Source organism: Corvus kubaryi, unplaced genomic scaffold (genome assembly GCF_017639235.1).
Source record: "Corvus kubaryi isolate FWS band 111438036 unplaced genomic scaffold, C.kubaryi_AGA036_p1.0 37392, whole genome shotgun sequence".
NCBI classification, from domain to species: domain Eukaryota; kingdom Metazoa; phylum Chordata; class Aves; order Passeriformes; family Corvidae; genus Corvus; species Corvus kubaryi.
The window spans coordinates 2,456,858-2,476,446 of NW_024581131.1; the positions used below are offsets into that span (position 1 = coordinate 2,456,858).

General features: G+C 36.7%; 1 protein-coding gene across 10 annotated transcripts in view; it reads right to left on the reverse strand.

The window, feature by feature from the left end:
- SOX6 (SRY-box transcription factor 6) overlaps positions 1–19,589 on the reverse strand; it is a 374,652-nt gene that overhangs the window by 224,817 nt on the left and 130,246 nt on the right. For all 10 annotated transcript variants that reach the window (XM_042038377.1, XM_042038378.1, XM_042038379.1 and 7 more), the window contains one exon: positions 6,655–6,898. In XM_042038377.1, the coding sequence (XP_041894311.1) occupies positions 6,655–6,894 (240 nt within the window). In that variant the 5' untranslated portion in view covers positions 6,895–6,898. The remainder of the gene's footprint in view (positions 1–6,654; positions 6,899–19,589) is intronic.

Below are 19,589 nucleotides of genomic sequence, written 5' to 3' on the forward strand. Positions count from 1 at the left end.
TATAAGTATGTCTGTTGTAAATATAAAAATAAAATTTGTCTTTATGTTTTTAGCAATATCAAATGCACATGAAAATCCTCCTCTGTATATAGTTTCATGACATGTATAACATGCTTTATGTTCCCCTTTCAGTATTTGCAGAGGAATGCATGCAGGAAACCAGCCTGCTGCATAGAGTACTTGTATTTCTTTAAGGTAAACACTGATGAAACATTTGGAGGATTGAAATAAAAACAAGACGTTTATGAGACATAAAGGTATCACATAAAATTGCCGTGAATTACAATAACATTGGCTGAATCCCAGAACAGATAATCCTTATAAACATGCAGGAATGTTGTAAACTGTATATGAATGTCAGTGATACAGTACATTAGGAGATTCATATTACACTTGGTGCTGTGTAAGTCTCAGTCCCTGGGTTTTTCATGGCCTCAAAGATTAAAATAAATATATGTAGTATCTTTCCTTCCTCCATGAAGATATTTTATGTACACAGTTTTATTATGCTGAACAAAGATACCAAAGTCTGTTTTTTCTTGAGCTGTCAAAGTACAAAAGAAATGCAAAAAGTCCTTGCACAGATGTAGCAAAGTGCTGGATTTTATCTTTTGGCAGGTGCTCAATATGCAGCCCACATAATCACATGTTAATGACTGGAGTGTGTTAATCAGCATGCATACCTGATTCCTTCTTGCCCAAGGAAAAAAAAAATTAACAATTTAGAATGTGTTAATGCTCCTACTTTTGAAAAAATTCATGTCAATATACAGAAGTGAATTAAAAAGTTTTCAAAAATTGCTTCATAAAAATAGGAAATGTTAAAATAGGAGAAAGGAATAAAATTGCTACAGATTTAGATGAACATAAACCACAGGTCTTTTGCGAAGAACTCAGGTGATGATTAATTCTGTTTAAACACAGTTCACCCTAGAATATAGGGAAAGGTTTAAAACAGACCATGTATTTGGAAAAGAAAAATTATACAATGTCAAAAGGAAAATAAAACAAATATAACAAGCTTGCCAACAGGAACAATTATTTAATTCTTCTTCAAATAAAGTTCAATTTTGTATTTCACCACCTCCATTAAGCACATTATCCTGCACACTTCTAGGGAATTGTTTTATTGTTTTTAATATGAAATGTTAACATCTTTTTATGCTAAAGCTAGTAAAACTAAGTCCTTGATATTTCAAACCTTTAGACATCTGCTTAACATTATAGTTGCTGGTAGTCCTAATAAAGTCAAGTTAAGCACATACCTGAATGCCTTCTGAATCAAAACAACATGCTTGAAAAAAAAATTAATTCTATCTTTTCTGCAATATATTTCTCAAAGGAATTTGTTTTTATGGAAATATAAAATAGCATATCCTCTGCTTTTTCACACCCTTTAATTTCAGCCAAAACTTCATACCCATGCAATTATGTATGTAGGTATTTACCTCTTTAGTTAGATAAAAATTCTAATGCACTACCTGATATGCAGAAATAATATCACAAGCAGAGTAGAATTGCTTTCCATCATCACAAAACTCAGATTTGTACATGTAAATAACAGCTGCATGAGCAATTTAGCAGAAACAGAATTGCCAGAGTTTAGGGCATTTATGTTTGATGCATTTTATATGTTCATATTCAGTCCGTAAAGGAACCAAAAATAAAATCTCAAAACATGTAATTGTATCTATAACTTTCCAGAATTTGAAGCCATGAATTTATATAACAACAAACTCACAGTGTTTAGCATGTGTAAATGTTTTTCAGTGATCTTCCCTAAACACCTGAGTTTATTTTCCTTAAAGGGAAGAACCTTCAACATGAGAAGTTAACAAGGAGCAGGAGGTGGGGGGGGGGAGCAACAGGATTGTGCCCGTTTTATGTAGAGACAGAAGCACCAAAATATTAAGACCTTTGGGATGCCACCTATTTCTGTCTTTCTGATGCCAGTAGCTTTGCTAAAGCTATATAAAGTTAAATTTGATACTTGGCAATTCAAAATTAATTTAAAAGGAACAAATATATGTGGTATGAAGAGATCTTCAATTTTTCTGCTGCATATATAAATCTGTTCTCAGTCCTGCAGAGATGTACACACAGCCACGGTGGAAAGGTAGGAAGCCTTTCACTCCTTTGGCAAGAAGTCAACAAAAGACAGAGTCTTGACGTAATTATGACATATATGTCAATGCTGCCATTTGAGATAAAATCCAACCAGATACAATTAGTTTCTAAATCCAAGGGGCCTCTGAATGATGTTACAAAATATATAGGGAAACCCAGCATAAATTTGGAGACAATGAATTTTGTGTATGTATCTATGTTTGGTTTCCCTCTGTCGCAGGGAAATAACACCCATCCTTTAGACTGGATTTGCTGCAGGGGTTCCCTGTGAGAGTCACTCACATCCAAATAACAGCAGAGCAAAAAAGATGTGCCTGCCCTCATTCAGTGCATGCACACACTCTCACTAACACGCTGCTAACTCACTGCCCTGGGGTTGTGGGCAGCAGGGAACAGCAGTGGGAAGAGAAGAGTCCAGTGACCGTGTCAATGACACATCACCACCTACAGTGATTGCCACAGTCCCTTGCACATTCCTCACAAGCCCTGTTTGTTACAGGACTGCTACATCGGGATTGAGGATGGGAAGAGAACTTACCTCTCTGTAGCTTATTTGCTTTTGGGAACAGATGAGAAATTGTACATTTTGGAGAGAGTCCAGATTTCTTTAGATTAAAGCTGCTAAAATTTATTATTCACAAGTCCCAAGTCCAGCCTTAATAGTATGGGAATATGTCACCCCATTCCTCAAAGAAGGTAAAGTCACTTTTCCATCTAAATCTGCATTTTCTTGTTGGCCCTGCTTTCTCCTGATACTTTCAGAGCAAAAATAAAAGATCCTTGTAATTTATCTCACAGGCTGTGCAGAACTCTATATGAAGATGGGGACCATTCCTGGTTCCCCAGTGAACAAACACATTAATATTTTCCATTTCTTTACATACTGACCAATAAATATATTATTAGGATACAACAATTCAATTATTATTAAATTTAGCAAAATTAAGTGGTTTTGGCCTTTCCCACTCTTTCTCTCTGTTACCTTAACAGAGACAGATTTTGTATGCAATCTAAAAATTTTTCTTGCCTGCTTCTAACTGTCCATTGGAGAAGGCACAATACTTTCACCATTATCTTGGTACCACTTTGCCCTCTTCCCTACAGTTTACCACAACAAATAGATATGGCCTTAGCCTAAAACAGATTTTATTTTCTAGTAGGGCTACAGTCAGCAATAAATACCCATACGTACAGGTATTTTTATACTAAGTAACAGTTAGAAACATAAGTATAATCTTTTCAGCTCCATAATATGAGTTTACAGAAATCTTTGGGTTGCTTTATCTTCTCCCCACTGTAACATCAAACTGGCTGGTGAAATGATACTGGCAGTATAAGTCATTACAGGTCTGACGTTACAGTTGTTACACATTGCTGAATCTGTCAAATGAAAAGGGAGCACAAAGGGAATTTCCAAATGCAGCTGCTATTTCCCATTTGTTAAATCCTTTTATTACACCATATAAGTACACAGCTGGGAAATACTATAGAGTGGGAGTTAAAACAAAATATTTTGGCTTCCAGACATTCAGAATACACAAAGGACTCAGTGGAAAGCAATGCCTGATATCAAAAGGGAGTGAAAGTTTGAAAACATTTCTAGCCAGTGTGGTTTTTTTCTGATAATGCACATTGTAGTTTAAAGGTATCTTACATTACAGAAAGTGCTGCGTACCATAAATGTTGGGTAAAAATGCAAATTTTTTTCACTAAACTTGTCCTCCTACAGTATCTTTTCTAAGCTTAAGATCTGTACAGCCCTCGTAGCAAATTATGATGCATACTGTGTGCTCTCTCAAATTCCAGTGAACTCCTTAGTTTTAAGGACAGAAAGGATGCAGGATTGTGCCCTTAATTAGATACCAGATAAAAGAGAAATTTTTCCTTCCCATATGTCGACACAGCATTCTTTGAATTTACTATCTTTTAACCAGACAACACACATTATTGATGCATTTTAATGAAAGCGCTACTGTCTTTACTTTCAGAGTAAATGCTATGAACAGGTGCTTTTTCAAATCTGCTTCTAAAGGATCCGTCTGGGAAAGGTCAGAAAGGTGCTTACTTTCTGGGAATTCGGGTTTATTAAGTAAAAAAGTGCCCACTGCCACAGCACCTATCTCAGAATTGCCCAACCCACCTTCTGGAATCTGACTTTCTGGAAAGAAACATCTATCCTCCCTCTGAGGAGTATGAACACGTTTTCATCAGGATAGTTGCAGGCACCTCTGAATTCTTTCTTAACAATACAAACGCCTGCTTGACTGAGATACTTCAGAGAAACTTTATGCAATTAATAGAGGCTTAAATGTTTGCTCATGAAGAACATATTTAGGTGAGGAAAAAAAAATATATCATTAAAAATCGAACAAGGTACTTAAATGACAGTCCCCCAAGGAGAAAAACATTTTTTTCCCCACTTCACTGTTGTGACCTCACTAGCCATCTAAGTCACCTAACTGTAAATACACTTGGATCTTGCTCTGTAAGTTTTAGAGCTCTTTTAAGTGCAACCAAAAAACATGTCTTAGAATTTCAGCGTGCACTGGTAGCCAAGCCTTGTAAACCATACCCAGCTTCAAGCTGGGAAAAAAAAAAAAATCATTTGGTTTAGCTGAGAGGTCCTGAAATAAAGTTGACATATATCCACCACCAGATTTAAGCCAAGGGACTTGTGGAAACTGCTAATGATTTTCAGGACATTCATCTACATATATAATGGAATATTTACTGGAAAAAGGAGATAGGAAAACCAGAGTGCTAAGTCTCTCAAGCAAAGTTTATGCACCTGTTCTGAAACATGATAAGCTGTTCACTGATTCGTGCCTGTCCAGAGGTACAGCGAGTGTTGACATGACAGTGCAGCATTAGGAAAGGAAACAGACATTGCTCTCTGTCACTGGGACTGCAAACCCCTCCAGAGCAATATGAGCACAACTGATCACACTGCAAGGGCCATTTCAGCTCACTTCAGTTCCAAGGAACAGGCTGAACCAAAAAAAAATGCATTGAGGGACTGCTGGAAGCTAAGAGTTCCTTTCTCCCTAGGACATGGAGTAATTTTGTCAGTGATATTGGTGTCCTAATACCGAAATTCCAAGAGTGCCCCTGCCTCTCTGAATGAATGGAGAAGTAGCTGATGAATTCACAGATTAACTTTTTCCATCAACAAACAGGATCAGTCCTTTCTAGTTTGCATGCAGATTGTCCTCCCGATTACACAGAAGTTAAAATTATTCTAATGTGCTTATTGCGTAACTTGGACAAAAGAGTGACTCTCTGTCCAAAATTCTGAATATAAGCCATCAATACAACTTACAACCTACCTTGCCAAATTGCTAAACTGTAATCATTTTTCTTTAAAGCAATTTTGCAGTTAAAATTTTGCCATCTTCATAAAAATCACCCAAATACCTGCCTGATGGAAAGTTCTGCACTGGGTTAAACTGTGCATTACAGATTATACAGCATTTTTCTGGTTTGGCTTGATCTTTCGAATCAACTGGATTTTAGGAAAAAAAATTCAATACTATATTAATAAAATAATCTTATTGTAGTGCTATTATTTAACTGGTGGTATTAAAAAATTCTTCAATTGTGCTTAACAATATTGAAATCTGCTGGATTTGTACTGGGAAAAAAAAAGGTTTGCTGAAAAAAATCTGCTCATATATATTTAATAGAAATAGGGAATAATTTTTTTGAAAAGGCAGATTATTCTTTTTAAGCTGTTTGAATTTAAGATTTTTGAAAGTCACTTTCTAAAGAGTCTGGGATTACAATGTTCTAAATTTACAGAACACCTGGCTGCTCCACATACCTTAAGTCTGTTTCTGAGGAACACATGCAAGGAAAATAAATTGACTGAGATGCTATGCCCATTCAGCCTGCCCATTCCAACCACTAAGTAATTATATCTAGGCTACTGAAGAGCATAGGGATAATAATTCTGATTATTTCTAACATCACCTGTATACAAAGTGGTGATCTAGCTACTCACAAACACCTTTCCCCTCCACAAAAAGTTGCAATTTCCTATAGACACAGTAGGATGTTTGTGCCACCTAAAATGCCAGATTCTTTGTTGCTGTGCAAAGATATAATATTCTAGGTTTGGTAGGTCCTGTTTCTGAGAGAGAAGTAAAAAAAATACATTAAAGTTTCTTCCTTCAGCACAACACTTTGCAGATGACAAACAGTTGTGAGCTACATCCTCCTGTCAGAAATTAATGCTTGAATATACGAGCTAGAAAGGTTACGACATAAATCAAGGTATGAATGAAAACATGATAAATAGATGCATTTCCTTTCAGAAGGTGAACCCATCAAATGACCTCATTCAAAGAGACCTGTATACTTAAGTAGATTATACAATTGTAATTTACAATTACACCGTATGATGTTGATCTACTGCTAACACTTTAACATTTAAAAAGCTTCACACCTGAACACGTCTTTCCAAACACGAGTGAACAGTCTCTTACAACAGTAAATTTAGAAAGCCCCTGTGAGGACTGGGAAACTCACCATTCTGTGTTGGGCTGAGATTACTCCATCCCACTCGGGATCCTGTTGGATGGTCGTGACCAGAGTCGGTAGCTCCTCAGAGTGAGGTTTGTTGTGCATTACATTATGTAGAGGCAGATGAGAGGCTGCATGCTGATCACTGTTGCCCTCTTCCTTGTCTCGTGATGCTAAGTCCTGGGTCATTGTTTCCTCTCCATCAGCTGCACATGCAAATGGAGAGGTAGCCTGCTTGGAAGACATTCTTCTACGAAACAAGAAAACGAGACAAAAAGGAAACATTGGTGCTCAGTGAAAACAGTCAAGCTCAAAACAATCCTCTAAGTGCATCACACCTGCCTAGAACAGTCACAAATTAATCATGTGCAGTCAACACAAGTACCCGAAAAAGCACAGGTTTGGGGATCTGGATCCCAAACTCTGAGGAAAAGTATTCCTTGACATCAAGACAAGGTTAGGGTTAAGTTGTATGACATCATTCTATTAATTTAGACTTGTCAAACAATATCATTTTCTCCAGCCATAAGAAAATAGTGATTTTATTGGTATTTTCATGTTGATTTTCTATAAGAGTTCAATTTTTTAAACTCTTACTCCCATGAGCAACCTGAAGCTTGTAAGCAAACGTTTAAAGGAGAGAGCTCATAATGCTCACCTGACCTCATTCCTTGCAAGCAGAAGATGTTTTCTACTCAGATGAGAATAATTTTTAAATCCATTTAAATTCTGCTTACTAATTACTTTTGCTGTTTGTTTAAAGCTGTATTGCTTTTAAACTGTTTAAAATTTTGCCTGGTTTTACCTTTCAGAAAGTGTTTCGAGGAGCTCACATGAGAAGTGTTCTGAACCTGAAAGGTTTATTGAATGGATGGATAATACCTTAGAAACATTTTACAGTTCAAACTAAAAATCTAAAATAATTATGTTTCCTTTCATATTGGGCATGAAGTACAGGATATAGCTCAACAAAATACTTTAAATTACTTAAAAGTGCAATGAATAAATGCATTGATTTATGTTAAATGCCTTTTCCTAATAATGGCCTCTTACTACCATCTCATATGCAAACACAGCTTTCGCCACAGTTTCTGCACTTAGATGAAAATATTACTGACTTCAACTCAAAATCTGAAAACGCTGTCATTTAAAATTTCTAGTAAGATTAACTGCAACTGTTAAAACAATCATTAATAAACCTGAAAAGGGACAGCTAAAATATATTAGCTATTTTCCCAGGTTTTAGTAACTTTAGAATATCCTTGACACTGAAATTGCTGAGAAACTAAGGAATAAGATCTTCACCTTAATTACTTTTTAACAATAATTGATTTCATACCATTTCTTTAAAAATGCACAAATCAGTTAACATAGGAAACCACATGAGCATTTTTCAAATTAGCAAATCATTAACTTGCTAGTACTGTTTCTACAGACAAATAAATACTGATTAAAGGGTCTGGAAATCTGAGACTAACAGTTAAATTTACAAATCTGTCACATGCTTTCATGAATATTACAGTGAAGGAAATATCAAGTGCAAAGAAAAATAATTAAGTTAATTCCAATTTAAACAGTAGTTTTTATGTAGCAGCCTGTGTTTCACATAGGATTTAACAGCTAATGCTAAATTTCTCACAATTAATGAGGGAGTTCAGATTTAGTATCCTACAGTGGAAAAAAAAATTAATATAGGATCAACTAATCTAATTATGTACAGTTCAATATGAAAGTATTACAAGCTTTGAAGTGCTTTGAAACATATTAAAACACTGATACCTATTTAGAATAACTATTCTGTAAATAGAGATAATCCTGCCTCTTAAACTCGATACTGGTGGGGGAAAAAAGGTTTGCGTTTTCTTTAGGGAAGCCTAAGTGTAAGTGGGAGTCTAACATGAGTGTTGCCAATAAGCAGAACTGAGGAATTTAAACCGTGCATTACATTCTTCCTATGCTAAAGAATTTGTCTTGATGCTACAGACAACATGCCAAGAGTTCAGCACCCGGCATTATCGTGTGTACTTCAAAAGGTTCTGGCTCATAATTGCTATGATCCAAGATAAAATAAAAGGGCTGCTTTCCCTTTTCTCATTAAAATGAGAAACGTTAATGTAATCGCTCGCGTAAAAATATAAGTCATGCTTTATGTAATTTGAAAACCCGACATGAAAACTGGAAGTCACAGTAAAGGTTTTTCCTTTCTTTCACCTTCTCAACAGATCTCATTCCTGTTTCATACTGAACAAGCTTCTGTGTAAAGCAAGAGCTATGGCTGTTTCTTCACCATAAATTAATCATGACACAAAACTAGAAATGAAAATGTCTCTTAAGAATAATTTCAACTACAAACTGCACCAATGAATAATACTGCACAATCCTAATTAAACACAACTCTGCAGCTGCAAAAATAGGCTGAATCTGTCCAAAGCTACGAGTTGGCTTTAAAGGCTGGTTTGTTAGGGACTGTTTTCTTAAGGAAGGCTGGGCCCTCAGTCTTAATCAGCCAATAAATTATTTCCTGCAATTACATTAAATAGAAAATTATCTTCAAATTGGGAATGTTAATTGAAAATCAAAATTCATACTGAAGTTTAGAAATTACATGCTGAATATAATTAGTCTAGAAAGGCTTCACCTCTATTTCATAAGCAGGCTTTTGGTGTTTCCTCAAGTGACCATTCAGCAAAGCTATCTACTGGTAATGCACTACAGGGGAAACATTTTTTCCTTGACATGTACACTAATATACTTTCCTCTTACTCATGATGTTTTAAACAAAATTCAATAAAAATCTCCATTCAAGTTCTGTTAAGCTTATTACATAGAGAAGAGGGACTTTGTTAACACCAAAAATAAAATTATATCAACAAATTCTCATTGACTAATAATCTCAAGCCAAGGCCAGCAACTTTCTTCTGTACTGGAGTAAGAGAACAGACCAAGAGCAGGGTTCAAATGCTTCCTAGCTCCACCTACCCCTTTTCCCCACTGCTGCATTATGGACAGACACCTTCCATGATGCACTTTAGTCAGTCACCTATAGTCTTGGAGCCAGGAAGACAGGCTCAGGCAGGCCTCCCAGACACTTGTTCTCCTCGTGGCATAATTTTTAGGTGTGTGTTTGGCTTCTATGTTCTCCAAAGCTTTGTTAAAATAACTAGATTGAATGGTAACTTTTTGGCTGTTAGTTTTAAAACATTGGGTTTAAAGGGACAGAGGTGTAGAAGCCTGTTAGGTTAAGCCCTCCACCTTCTTTTCCCACCACATGAATATACTTCGATGAATATACTTCATTTGTACATGGCTTCTGAGGGTGTCCACTTATGCCTGGGTTTGCAATCAGTAAAGCAGAGCAAATTTAAACTCTGCTGATGGGTGTTATCCAGCAATTTGGGAGAATTCTGAACACATGATTCCATCGAGGTCAAAAGGCAGAGTTCAGCCAATAACTCCAAGGCCTCGTTCAATTCCAGTGGAGAAGACTCTGGCCCATTTGAGTAGTTTATGTTTATGATAAAATTAAGCCATAGAACAGTGTGTTGTGTTAAAATATTTCAATGTTAAAATATGAGCATGAATAGCAGTTAAATTTTAAGCCATAACAACTTCCCAATTTTATGTTTAAAATATTCAAAATGCATTTGCTAAAATCCCTGCTGAGAGGGGAAAAAAAAATCAATATTCATAATAAATAAGGCTTGTAAAAGGTATCAGAAATTTACTAATTTCTATTATGATTTATTTTACTTTTTTTTTTCTGCTATTATCAATTAAACTCACTGGAATGATTTTAAAAAAAAAAGTTTCTGATAAAAAATATCTCCCTAGTTATAACCCCTGCAAACAGGGGTTTATAATGGAAGTGCTGACACAACCCTAACTACAGCAGCGCAAATGGTGCCGCTATAATACACAAAATCAAGTTCTATTATTCTAAACTATCCTCGCTCGGGGGGTTTTCTTTACTGTGCTCCCAGACAAACTGCTGAAGCATGAAAAATTTAAATGCAATCAAGTGGGTCCAATTCTACTTTACTAGAACAAGTGTCTACAGTGGTACAATCTTAAAAGAAGATGCAACAGATTTGTTTGGTGCTTTTCTTTCTTTTTTCTTTTTTAGCTGTTTATTTATAATACTGTGCAGTGGAGATAAAATAAGAGAGGAAATTACACTCACATTATATCAGTATATTGATTACACAGCACACAATCAGAAAGAAAACTACATTGTGAAATTGTTGCTTTGGTTAAATTGACAGATTAGCTGAACACAGCAATCACTAAAGGTGGAAAATACATCTAATGGGGATGAGAAAAGGTTGGAAAAGGCCCTAATTAACTGAAGTCCTATCACCTACTCAAGTTTGAGATTTTAAAAAAATCTTGATTCGTATTTTCCAACACTAGAATAAATTCTATCTCATTTTGAACTTGAGACATAAACAAAATGTGATGATTTATCAAAAGGTCAGTAAAGCTGAGGGATTGGACCTCAACCTCAATCAGCCTCAATACCGAGGTAGTAAAGCTAAAATCAAACTGCTAAGGGTTTTTTTACCTACAAAAAGCTAAACACAGTATCTATGGCTTCATTTGCCATAGATAGGACCTGATTTTTTATTTTAAACCAGAGAAGAAATTCTCTCTGCCCTAATGAAGACTGCCAGTCAGATTCACAAAACATTGATTTTCCTTATTTCCTACAGCCAGCATGTGTTATACCTTTCTAAATAGAAATATTAATACTTTTTTGTCTAAGGTTTTTCCACAGTCTCAAACTCTTCAAAAAATTCATGCGCTCTTTTTCAAAACAATTAGCTGATAGTCCTGACATGAGAAGTCTCCAAAGCCTGAAAAGTCTTCCATCCCTGTTGACTGTTCAAATGATTAAATGTTACAGTAGAAATTAAGGCGAGACCAGGAGTTTCAGCTGCCAGACATTTCAGAATCAAGCCACGAGGTATAACAACAGATAACAACAATGCAATGGCCCAGACACTGTTTCAAAAACATATAAACTGAGCAATACAACGAGATATATGACAAAGCAGACTTGTAGTTGGCCAGGGACTCTCTCTTCTGCTCTGCTCCACCCTCACAAAGCATTCATAAACCTAAAGGCATGTCTACACTGCAGCCACATAAATGACTGCTTTGTAATGCTCAGATATCCAAACTAATTTTAAACAAGCTTGCTTCTGATAGCTCTCCAACTACAGTAGCATGGTGCTCAGATGGACTAATTCATCCTGCTTTAGTGACTGCAGCAGACACATAACCCAGGTCTACAGCTCCAACAGTAGATTGGAATCAGATTAGATTAGAAATATATTCGCTTACAGAGCTTTTATGAACAGTCTCCATTCCTTTTCCCCAAAGTGCCAGATTAAAGTACTTAAGTGCATGATTAACTGTAAGTATGCAAGCAGTCCACTAATTTCAAATTGGACTACTCGGTTTCAAAAAGTTAAGCAAATGTCTAAGTGCTTTGGTGACTCCAGAACTAAATAAATTAAAAGCAAGCATTTTTAAAAGTACTCATAATCTTTTAAGCATTTCCTTCTAAACTTTTATGCTGACCTGGTGTTCATAAGTAAAAAAAAAATCAGCCACAGCATCTTATCCCTTCCCACCTTTTAAAATGTGCATACTCCTCTCATAACATTAAACATTGTTGCAGGACCCTCCCTCACAAATCAGCGCTCAGCTCTGGGGTACACTAGATGCATTATAGTTCAGATAGACTTAAAGAAAAATGAATGTGCTTTGGCAATAGACAAAATATTTTGCAGCTCGGCCCCTGTAAAACAATGTTTTCTAGGCAGAACCCAGTAACGTAACTCACTGTAAAGCTAATGCTGTAATTTTTCTGCCAGCTTAGAATAAACAGCTATTTTCTAAAATTATGAAATCTCATCTCTCTTTTCAAGGAGAGTTAGGAACACAATAGAACAGTTAGTAAAAGATTTTGTTCTCCTGGGGCTCCACACCCCAACATAAATCCCTGTGCATAAAACCCAAATAGCTTGAGAAGGCAGCAATGGGAGAGAATTTCTCGGTTTCTGTTCCTGGCTCTGAGTCACAGCAAGCCCTCAGGCCAATCAAATCTACTCCCTCAAGCTCTTCCTCGGCTTCATTCTGCAGGAATTCTACAAGAATTAGTTACATGTAGATCATAAACAGCATTGCAAGATTAGAGAGTTTATGGTAATCGCAGGAACCACCTTGGAAATAAAAGGGCGGGAGGGGGAGTGGAAGCAAATGTGATTCAAGAAATGACAGCTATAATGTTAACTGAGCACCCAAATCTCTGGCTGAAATAAGCATCGAGCTAAGCAATACACCCACGGCTCCCAAGATACACACTCAGCTATTCTTGCATTTGTTTTTCCAATCCAGGCAAATTACATTTCTGCTAATAGATATTAATCCAAATCACAAAGTTTGACTTCAGATTCAGACTTCCTCAGAGTTCAGAGAGTTGGGAGCAACTTTTATGGGATTTATTCTCATTTGAAAAAAAAAAAAAAATGTGAGGAAAAAAGCCCCAGCTCGTTGGAACTTTTTGGAAAGTCTTTTTCTTATGTTCTGCCATTAGAGTGACCTTCCCAACCATGCAGCCACAGTGAACAGTTAGGGTTAGGGAATGAGCTCTTGTCTATTCACCTAGTTGTTGAAAACATCAAAATGGATGTAGCAAAACAGCCTCACAGCCCCTCAGAACTTTTCAGTGAAAATCCAAAACTGTCTGTTTGGATTCATAAAATGCCAAAATTACAACCTATCTTTTCAGCAGGCTAAATACTCCATCCTCTTTATCCACTAACAGAAGCTCTCTCTGAAAACGCCTAGGGTGAATGAACCCACGTTGAATGCAGTAAAGGGCAGGGAAAGAATAGTCATTTAGCACCTGGGATGTGCTCATCTTCGGTCACTGTAGTTAATATTTTCTATAGTTTATATTTAGCTGACAATATTGCTGTCACTTTATTTAAACAGCTTGAGACTGTTCTTTGGACTGGAGCTCATATGCCCTGGAATGCTTTGACTCATGAATTGTTTCTCCTGATAATGTTACATCACGTAACCACCTCTGTTTAATTGGTTGGTATTAGCTTCTCGGTGATGGCTGCCTTTAAAGTCCTGTGACTGGGCCATGTGTCTCTGGATATCCAATTTCTTACTGTTGGAAAAAGAAAAAGAAAAAAAAAAAAAAAAAGCAGTACTGACTCCCAGCTATCTTTACCAATAATTATGGGAACAAGAGTGAGCGTGCCAAGAATTTATCCATCAGCAACTTATTAGGATTTGTTTCTCTAGGCAGCAAGTAAGAGAATATACAATATAAATAAAAGCAATTCTTAAAGATAAAATTTTAAAACAATGCTTGCTATAAATAAGCATTAATCCACATATTTTTATGGATCAGAATGATTTAATTGTTTATCTGGATGATTATACAAATGGTTCTGATAAAGGATGCCTAAAAGTACTAAGAAAAATTTATTTTAACAAGTTTAGACTTTGAGACTTTACACAGAAGACAATACTTTTTTTTTCCCCTTAAAAAGCCAGTTAAGAAGCTGTTTTAATAACAAAAAATCTTCCTGACCACACTTAAACCTGGTGGGCATAAGTTCCTGAAAGGTTCATTAAATCCTTTCAATGCTCCATGAGAAACAATGGCAAGATACAGCATTCTTACATTTTTTCCCTCCTACATTTTCAGAAGTTGCTTAAGATTCCATGTAATGAGCGAAACAATTAATTTTCAATCCTACAGGTGTGAGGGGTCACATGCCATCTCTCTGCATTTCAGAACAAAAATATCGATACAGTCAGACTTCTCTCCCCTTCTCCTGCCTTCTACTCCCACCTTTCCATACTTTTGGTTCTCATCTCTAAGTCAAACCAAGCACCTCAGTAGACAGAGAAATGAAGCATTAGTTGCAGGGTCACCTGTAGCCTGTTGCAGTATAGCACCTAATTAGTACCTCCATGTAACACAAAACAATAGCTCTGCAGCTTAGTTACAGATTTGTCTTTTTAATAAAAACCTTACACTATAAGCCTAAAAATATTTCTAGCAGGCAAAACATTTCTGATTCAGTAGAGGTTATGCAAGCATCGAAGCACTTAAATATAGGTGCCAAACCACATTGCCAGGAGCTCTTAGTATTGTGAGGTACTGCTACCTGACAGCTCAGTGAATATAAAATTGCTTGTTTCTCCAACTGAAGACAATCAAATTGTCACCCTCCATTGTAATAATACACAATCTGAGATCAGCAAAGTGCCAACACAATTACCAGGGAGAAACAAAACGTAACAAAAACATCAGATCTAAAATTCTCTAAAGGGTAAACATTTCCATCTGGCTACTCACACACACACACACCAAAAAAAAAAAAAAAAAAAAAAAAAAGAGATATTTAGATGAGAGATTTTATTCTCACTATCAAATATCCTAGCGTTATTTAGCAATAAGATTTATTTGTAAAATAGAAAAAACAGAAAAAACAGCTAGAGGAGGTGATTCACGAAACACTAAAAATAAACACAGGTCAGAACTGTGCTGGGATTTTACGTGTGCACATTTAAAGTACTGCAAGGGTCAGCAATGTTGCTAGGGACGAGTATATGTATCTGTACTGTTGTTATTATAAACTCATATATGTGAGGTTTCATAAAAATTAATTCTAACTGGCACACGGCGTCCTTTGGCACAAGCTACACATGACGTGCCACTTTTATTTGTTTATTTAAATGACTTCACTCTGAGAAGTGAAAATGAAGTTTGAACTGCAGTCTGCCTCAGAACTGGGACTTTCAGGATATTAAAAACCTGAGGAAAACCTTTGAAGGAGGTAATCTGAATACATGAAAAATAGCATTTTCACCATATATTTCTTGAGGTTATTCAGCAAGTGGCCTACATATTCAGGAGTGAAATTTGCATTTTGGCGATGCAGAGATCTAATAACCAGAAATTGTTTTATATCTACAGTAGCTCTGGGCATCCTATAAACTACAAAAGAGTGTCCTAGGTAGGATATATACACGGAAAACTATTTTCATCTGGTTCACAGAAATGAAACTAAACTTAAACCCTTCTTGAAAAATTTGCACTGTAGAGTGATATCATGGATTATCTTTTCTGTGTTGATATTCCATTCACTACTAACACACACACAAAGTCCCTGTACATTTATTGATGTAAACACATCACCTTCACATATTCTTTAAGGTTTCACCAGCTACGGGCAAGTTAGAAAAGAAGAGAAAAGAGCAAACTATGCAAAGCCAAGAATCAGTCTTTGACATCAGCTTTTCTCTGAAGAACTATTAAAGAATGCCAGTAATGGTCAAGGAGCTTTTTTCCACCCTGCACAGCTGCACCAGAGTCAGATATAATCCTAACCCTTTGGATAAAGCAGACACAAGGGCTACTTATATGCTGTTAGCCTTGCAGAAGAGGATAAGATGCAGCTCCACGTATCCAACTGGGAATTCTTGCTGTGCCTTGTCTCAGGTGCCGCATCCACAGGAGCTCAAGTGCAACACAGAAAGGCTGGATTTCCAGCTGCAACCTGCTCCCAGGCTTTGGCCTTTGATGGCTGCTCTTGTGCACTGCACTGACTCACACAACACAGCACCAGTGGGAACAGAGGAAGAAAGGGAGGTAGCAAAAACCCAAAACAATTTTAAAAGCTCAAGTATTTTGGTCAGATAAAACGTAACTAGACACAATGCCCATTTTTCTACAACTTTGGGAAGTTCTGATTTTTGTTCAGGGTCCTTACAAAAAGGCTTTTAGAAGGCAGCATTGTGCACAATATTTGTTTGTTTTGAACTAACATCTACACAATATCATCATTACCTGTGCGCACAATGGGAACCCTAAAATGTGTTTACAGACCCCCTACAGGAATCACCTCATTCACCAGTGAGTTGTAGCTACTACTGGGAGAAAGGAGAGGGCAGTCTGAAGCAGCACTCTGTTCAGAAAAAGATTACATGCCTACCCATGAAACATTTGAGAAATACCCCTATTAGATGGGCAATGTGGCCAAGAACAAGTGTGGTAACATCTTTTTTTCTCCCCCTAAACTCTCCACTGCTTGGGCTGGGCAACAGCATGGGACCCTTTTCTTTTTATTTTAATTATCTTCACTATGAAAATATGAAGAAAGAAGATAAATAATTACAACATTCTAAGAATTCAAATAAAGTAAAACAAAATATTTTCTCCTCTATTAATTAAGGTAATCAGGTGCTATTAGGTGCAAACAATTTAAAGTTCAATTTCTTGAGACTTTGAACCTCCTATCCTTTCACAAGCTCCACCGGTGAAATATCTACCAATTTTAACTTCCTTTAAAAAAGCCTGAAATAATAAGACATTGTTATTCAAATTCTTAGTATGACATATTTAACATCAAGCATTTTAACTGTTATTTAGTTACAAGAATAAATTGTTTAATACTAACCAGTTTCCCAGATAAAGTTTTGTATTTTTTAAGAAATTCACTAAGGTATCTGGACTGGGCACTAAAAAGAATCAGAGAACATTAAAAAGTCATTGTCACAGGTGAAACTTACACCACTTCATCACTCAGCTTGGAGAGATCAAGCAGCAGCAGTCCCTGCATGCAGAACTCTGAAACTGCATCAGTTGCAAAGCAAACTACAGACTCTCCATCTTTTGGTTTCAGTTCTCTAAAGCACCACAAAATTGTTGAAAAGAAATAATCTGCAATAACTGAGGACCCTCGGCTATCCCGCTTCCATGGAAGGTTACAGAATACAGCATCTGCTCTCTAACAAGGAGAAGGAAGCATGCATATCAAAATCAATCATAAGAGTAAAGGTGAAGAGTGCCAAGCTCGGAATTGCTCCACATTTCTGAGTGCTCAAAGTTCAGTGTTAGTAATTTTAAATGTGTCAAAGAACATAATGAAGAACAACTATAAGAATACAAAAGAAAACACAAGCAGGCACACGAACCAAAAGCTCAGATGAAGTTGTTTCCAAATAATCAGAAAGTAAAAAGACCGAAGGTCTAAAATGCAGACTTAAAATGTTGACAGTGATTTTAAATATTTTTACCACTAATCTGCACATCCAGTTAGATCCCCTGCAAGTGATTTTAACTAAAATATTGAGATATTCTTTTATAACTTGCGGTACAGTATGTGTACCATTGAAATATACAGGGCCTTATTGTGGTTTTGATTTCTGACCTATTTTTTCCTATATATTAAGGATAAAACATACGATCTGCCTTTGTAAGGAAGTCTTGTCTTCACAAACAATATCAATTTTTGCTCAGAGCTATATTTTATAACAGTTTCCCACTTATGTTTATTGATAGTAATTTATAATAGACAAGTAAACAGTGCATAATATGTGCAGCCTATTACTTCTAAACCCAGATTTGAACAGTTTCGTTTTCTCATGGACAGTTGTTGAGGGCTCTGTTAACAATTTCAAAAGCATTGTCTACAGAACATAACACATACACTGCATACACACAGCTTTGCAGGCAGGTTTAGCTGGTACAGTTATCCTCACTACCACAAACCTAAAACAAGACAGTCCATTGCCTGTGGTTCCAATCCAAATATGAATAGAACTGAAAAGAAATCTTTTAATCCAGGAATTATGACACAGACATAGAATCGTTACGGACTTTTGAGAATGGGTCGGATCCTCAGACGCTCTAAATCAGAGTAGTTGTATTGAGGTTAACACAATCCCATTCATTAATCTAAAGATATATCCTTAACAACTTCTTGGCATTGAAAATTTACATTGGGTCTTTCTGCAGTGTGGAATTTCTGTGTTTTCCGTGAAAAACTGACTCCCATTACAATATTGGCAGGAATCATGTGACACGATAATATTCCTCCAAACACTCATCACAGAGAAATGCAAAAAATAGCAAGGTAGGTTAGGAATAGTAGCGGACTGTACCCATTGCTCTCAGGAGTTTTAAAGTGTATTGCTCTTGAACTGATTCAAAATAACAAGATCTCTTCACCTACACAGACAAGCACTTTCAAAAAAAAACCCAAAAATTACTTCTCTGACTGGCATAAGAGCTTATAGCAGATCATAATTTGGGGAGGAATCAAACACAAACTACTAAAACAAAAATAATTTATGTTTTAATTTGAACATGAATTCTTAGGCTGCTGCTTGGCAAAGCACTGCAGTTCAGCAGCTCCTGTGGAGCAAGGTCACAAAAGAGACAGGGGGGTCATCCAAATATGTAAGACCCCCAGCACAGCAGGCACAAACTCTGCACTAATTATTTGAGGTCACTTCAGTCCCCAGCACACAACCACTCTGGCAGCCTCCACGTGGCATTGGCATCATGCAGAACAGGGCTGAGGTGACAGGACCAGGGCAGGTGCCCATCAGCCCATCAGGAGGCACACATTTGGGCAGACAAAAATAAAGTGTGAAAAGGGAGACAGCAAAGACCCTTTCAGTTTCTTTTTGCTGAGTCATTTTTGGTCATTGAGGTTTTGGAAGCTGATTCAGGCAGGGAAAAGCCCTACCTGAGCAGAAACTGGAGCTCACAGGGAGGCACAGAGCCACCCTAGAAGGAGGCAGGTTTGGGGTGAGCCCTCTCATCTTTTCAGCAGAGGGTCAATCTCCAAGAGAAGGCACCTCTACAAAGAGGTTCTCTTACTCTGAGACTGTACCCTGGTTGTTTCTTCATAGAAGGTAATGAAGCAGTCTAATATTTGGCAATCAGCACGGCTTCTCATGTTCCAGAAATCTCAAAATATCTCCACCTTTACTATGCAACTCTCTCAGCACTCTCCCTTTTACAGAAGAAACTGAGACACGGAGAGTTTAATGAATTAACCCAAGGAAAAAAAAAGAAAATCAAAAGGACACAGGACTGAACTAACAGCCCTTCCCAG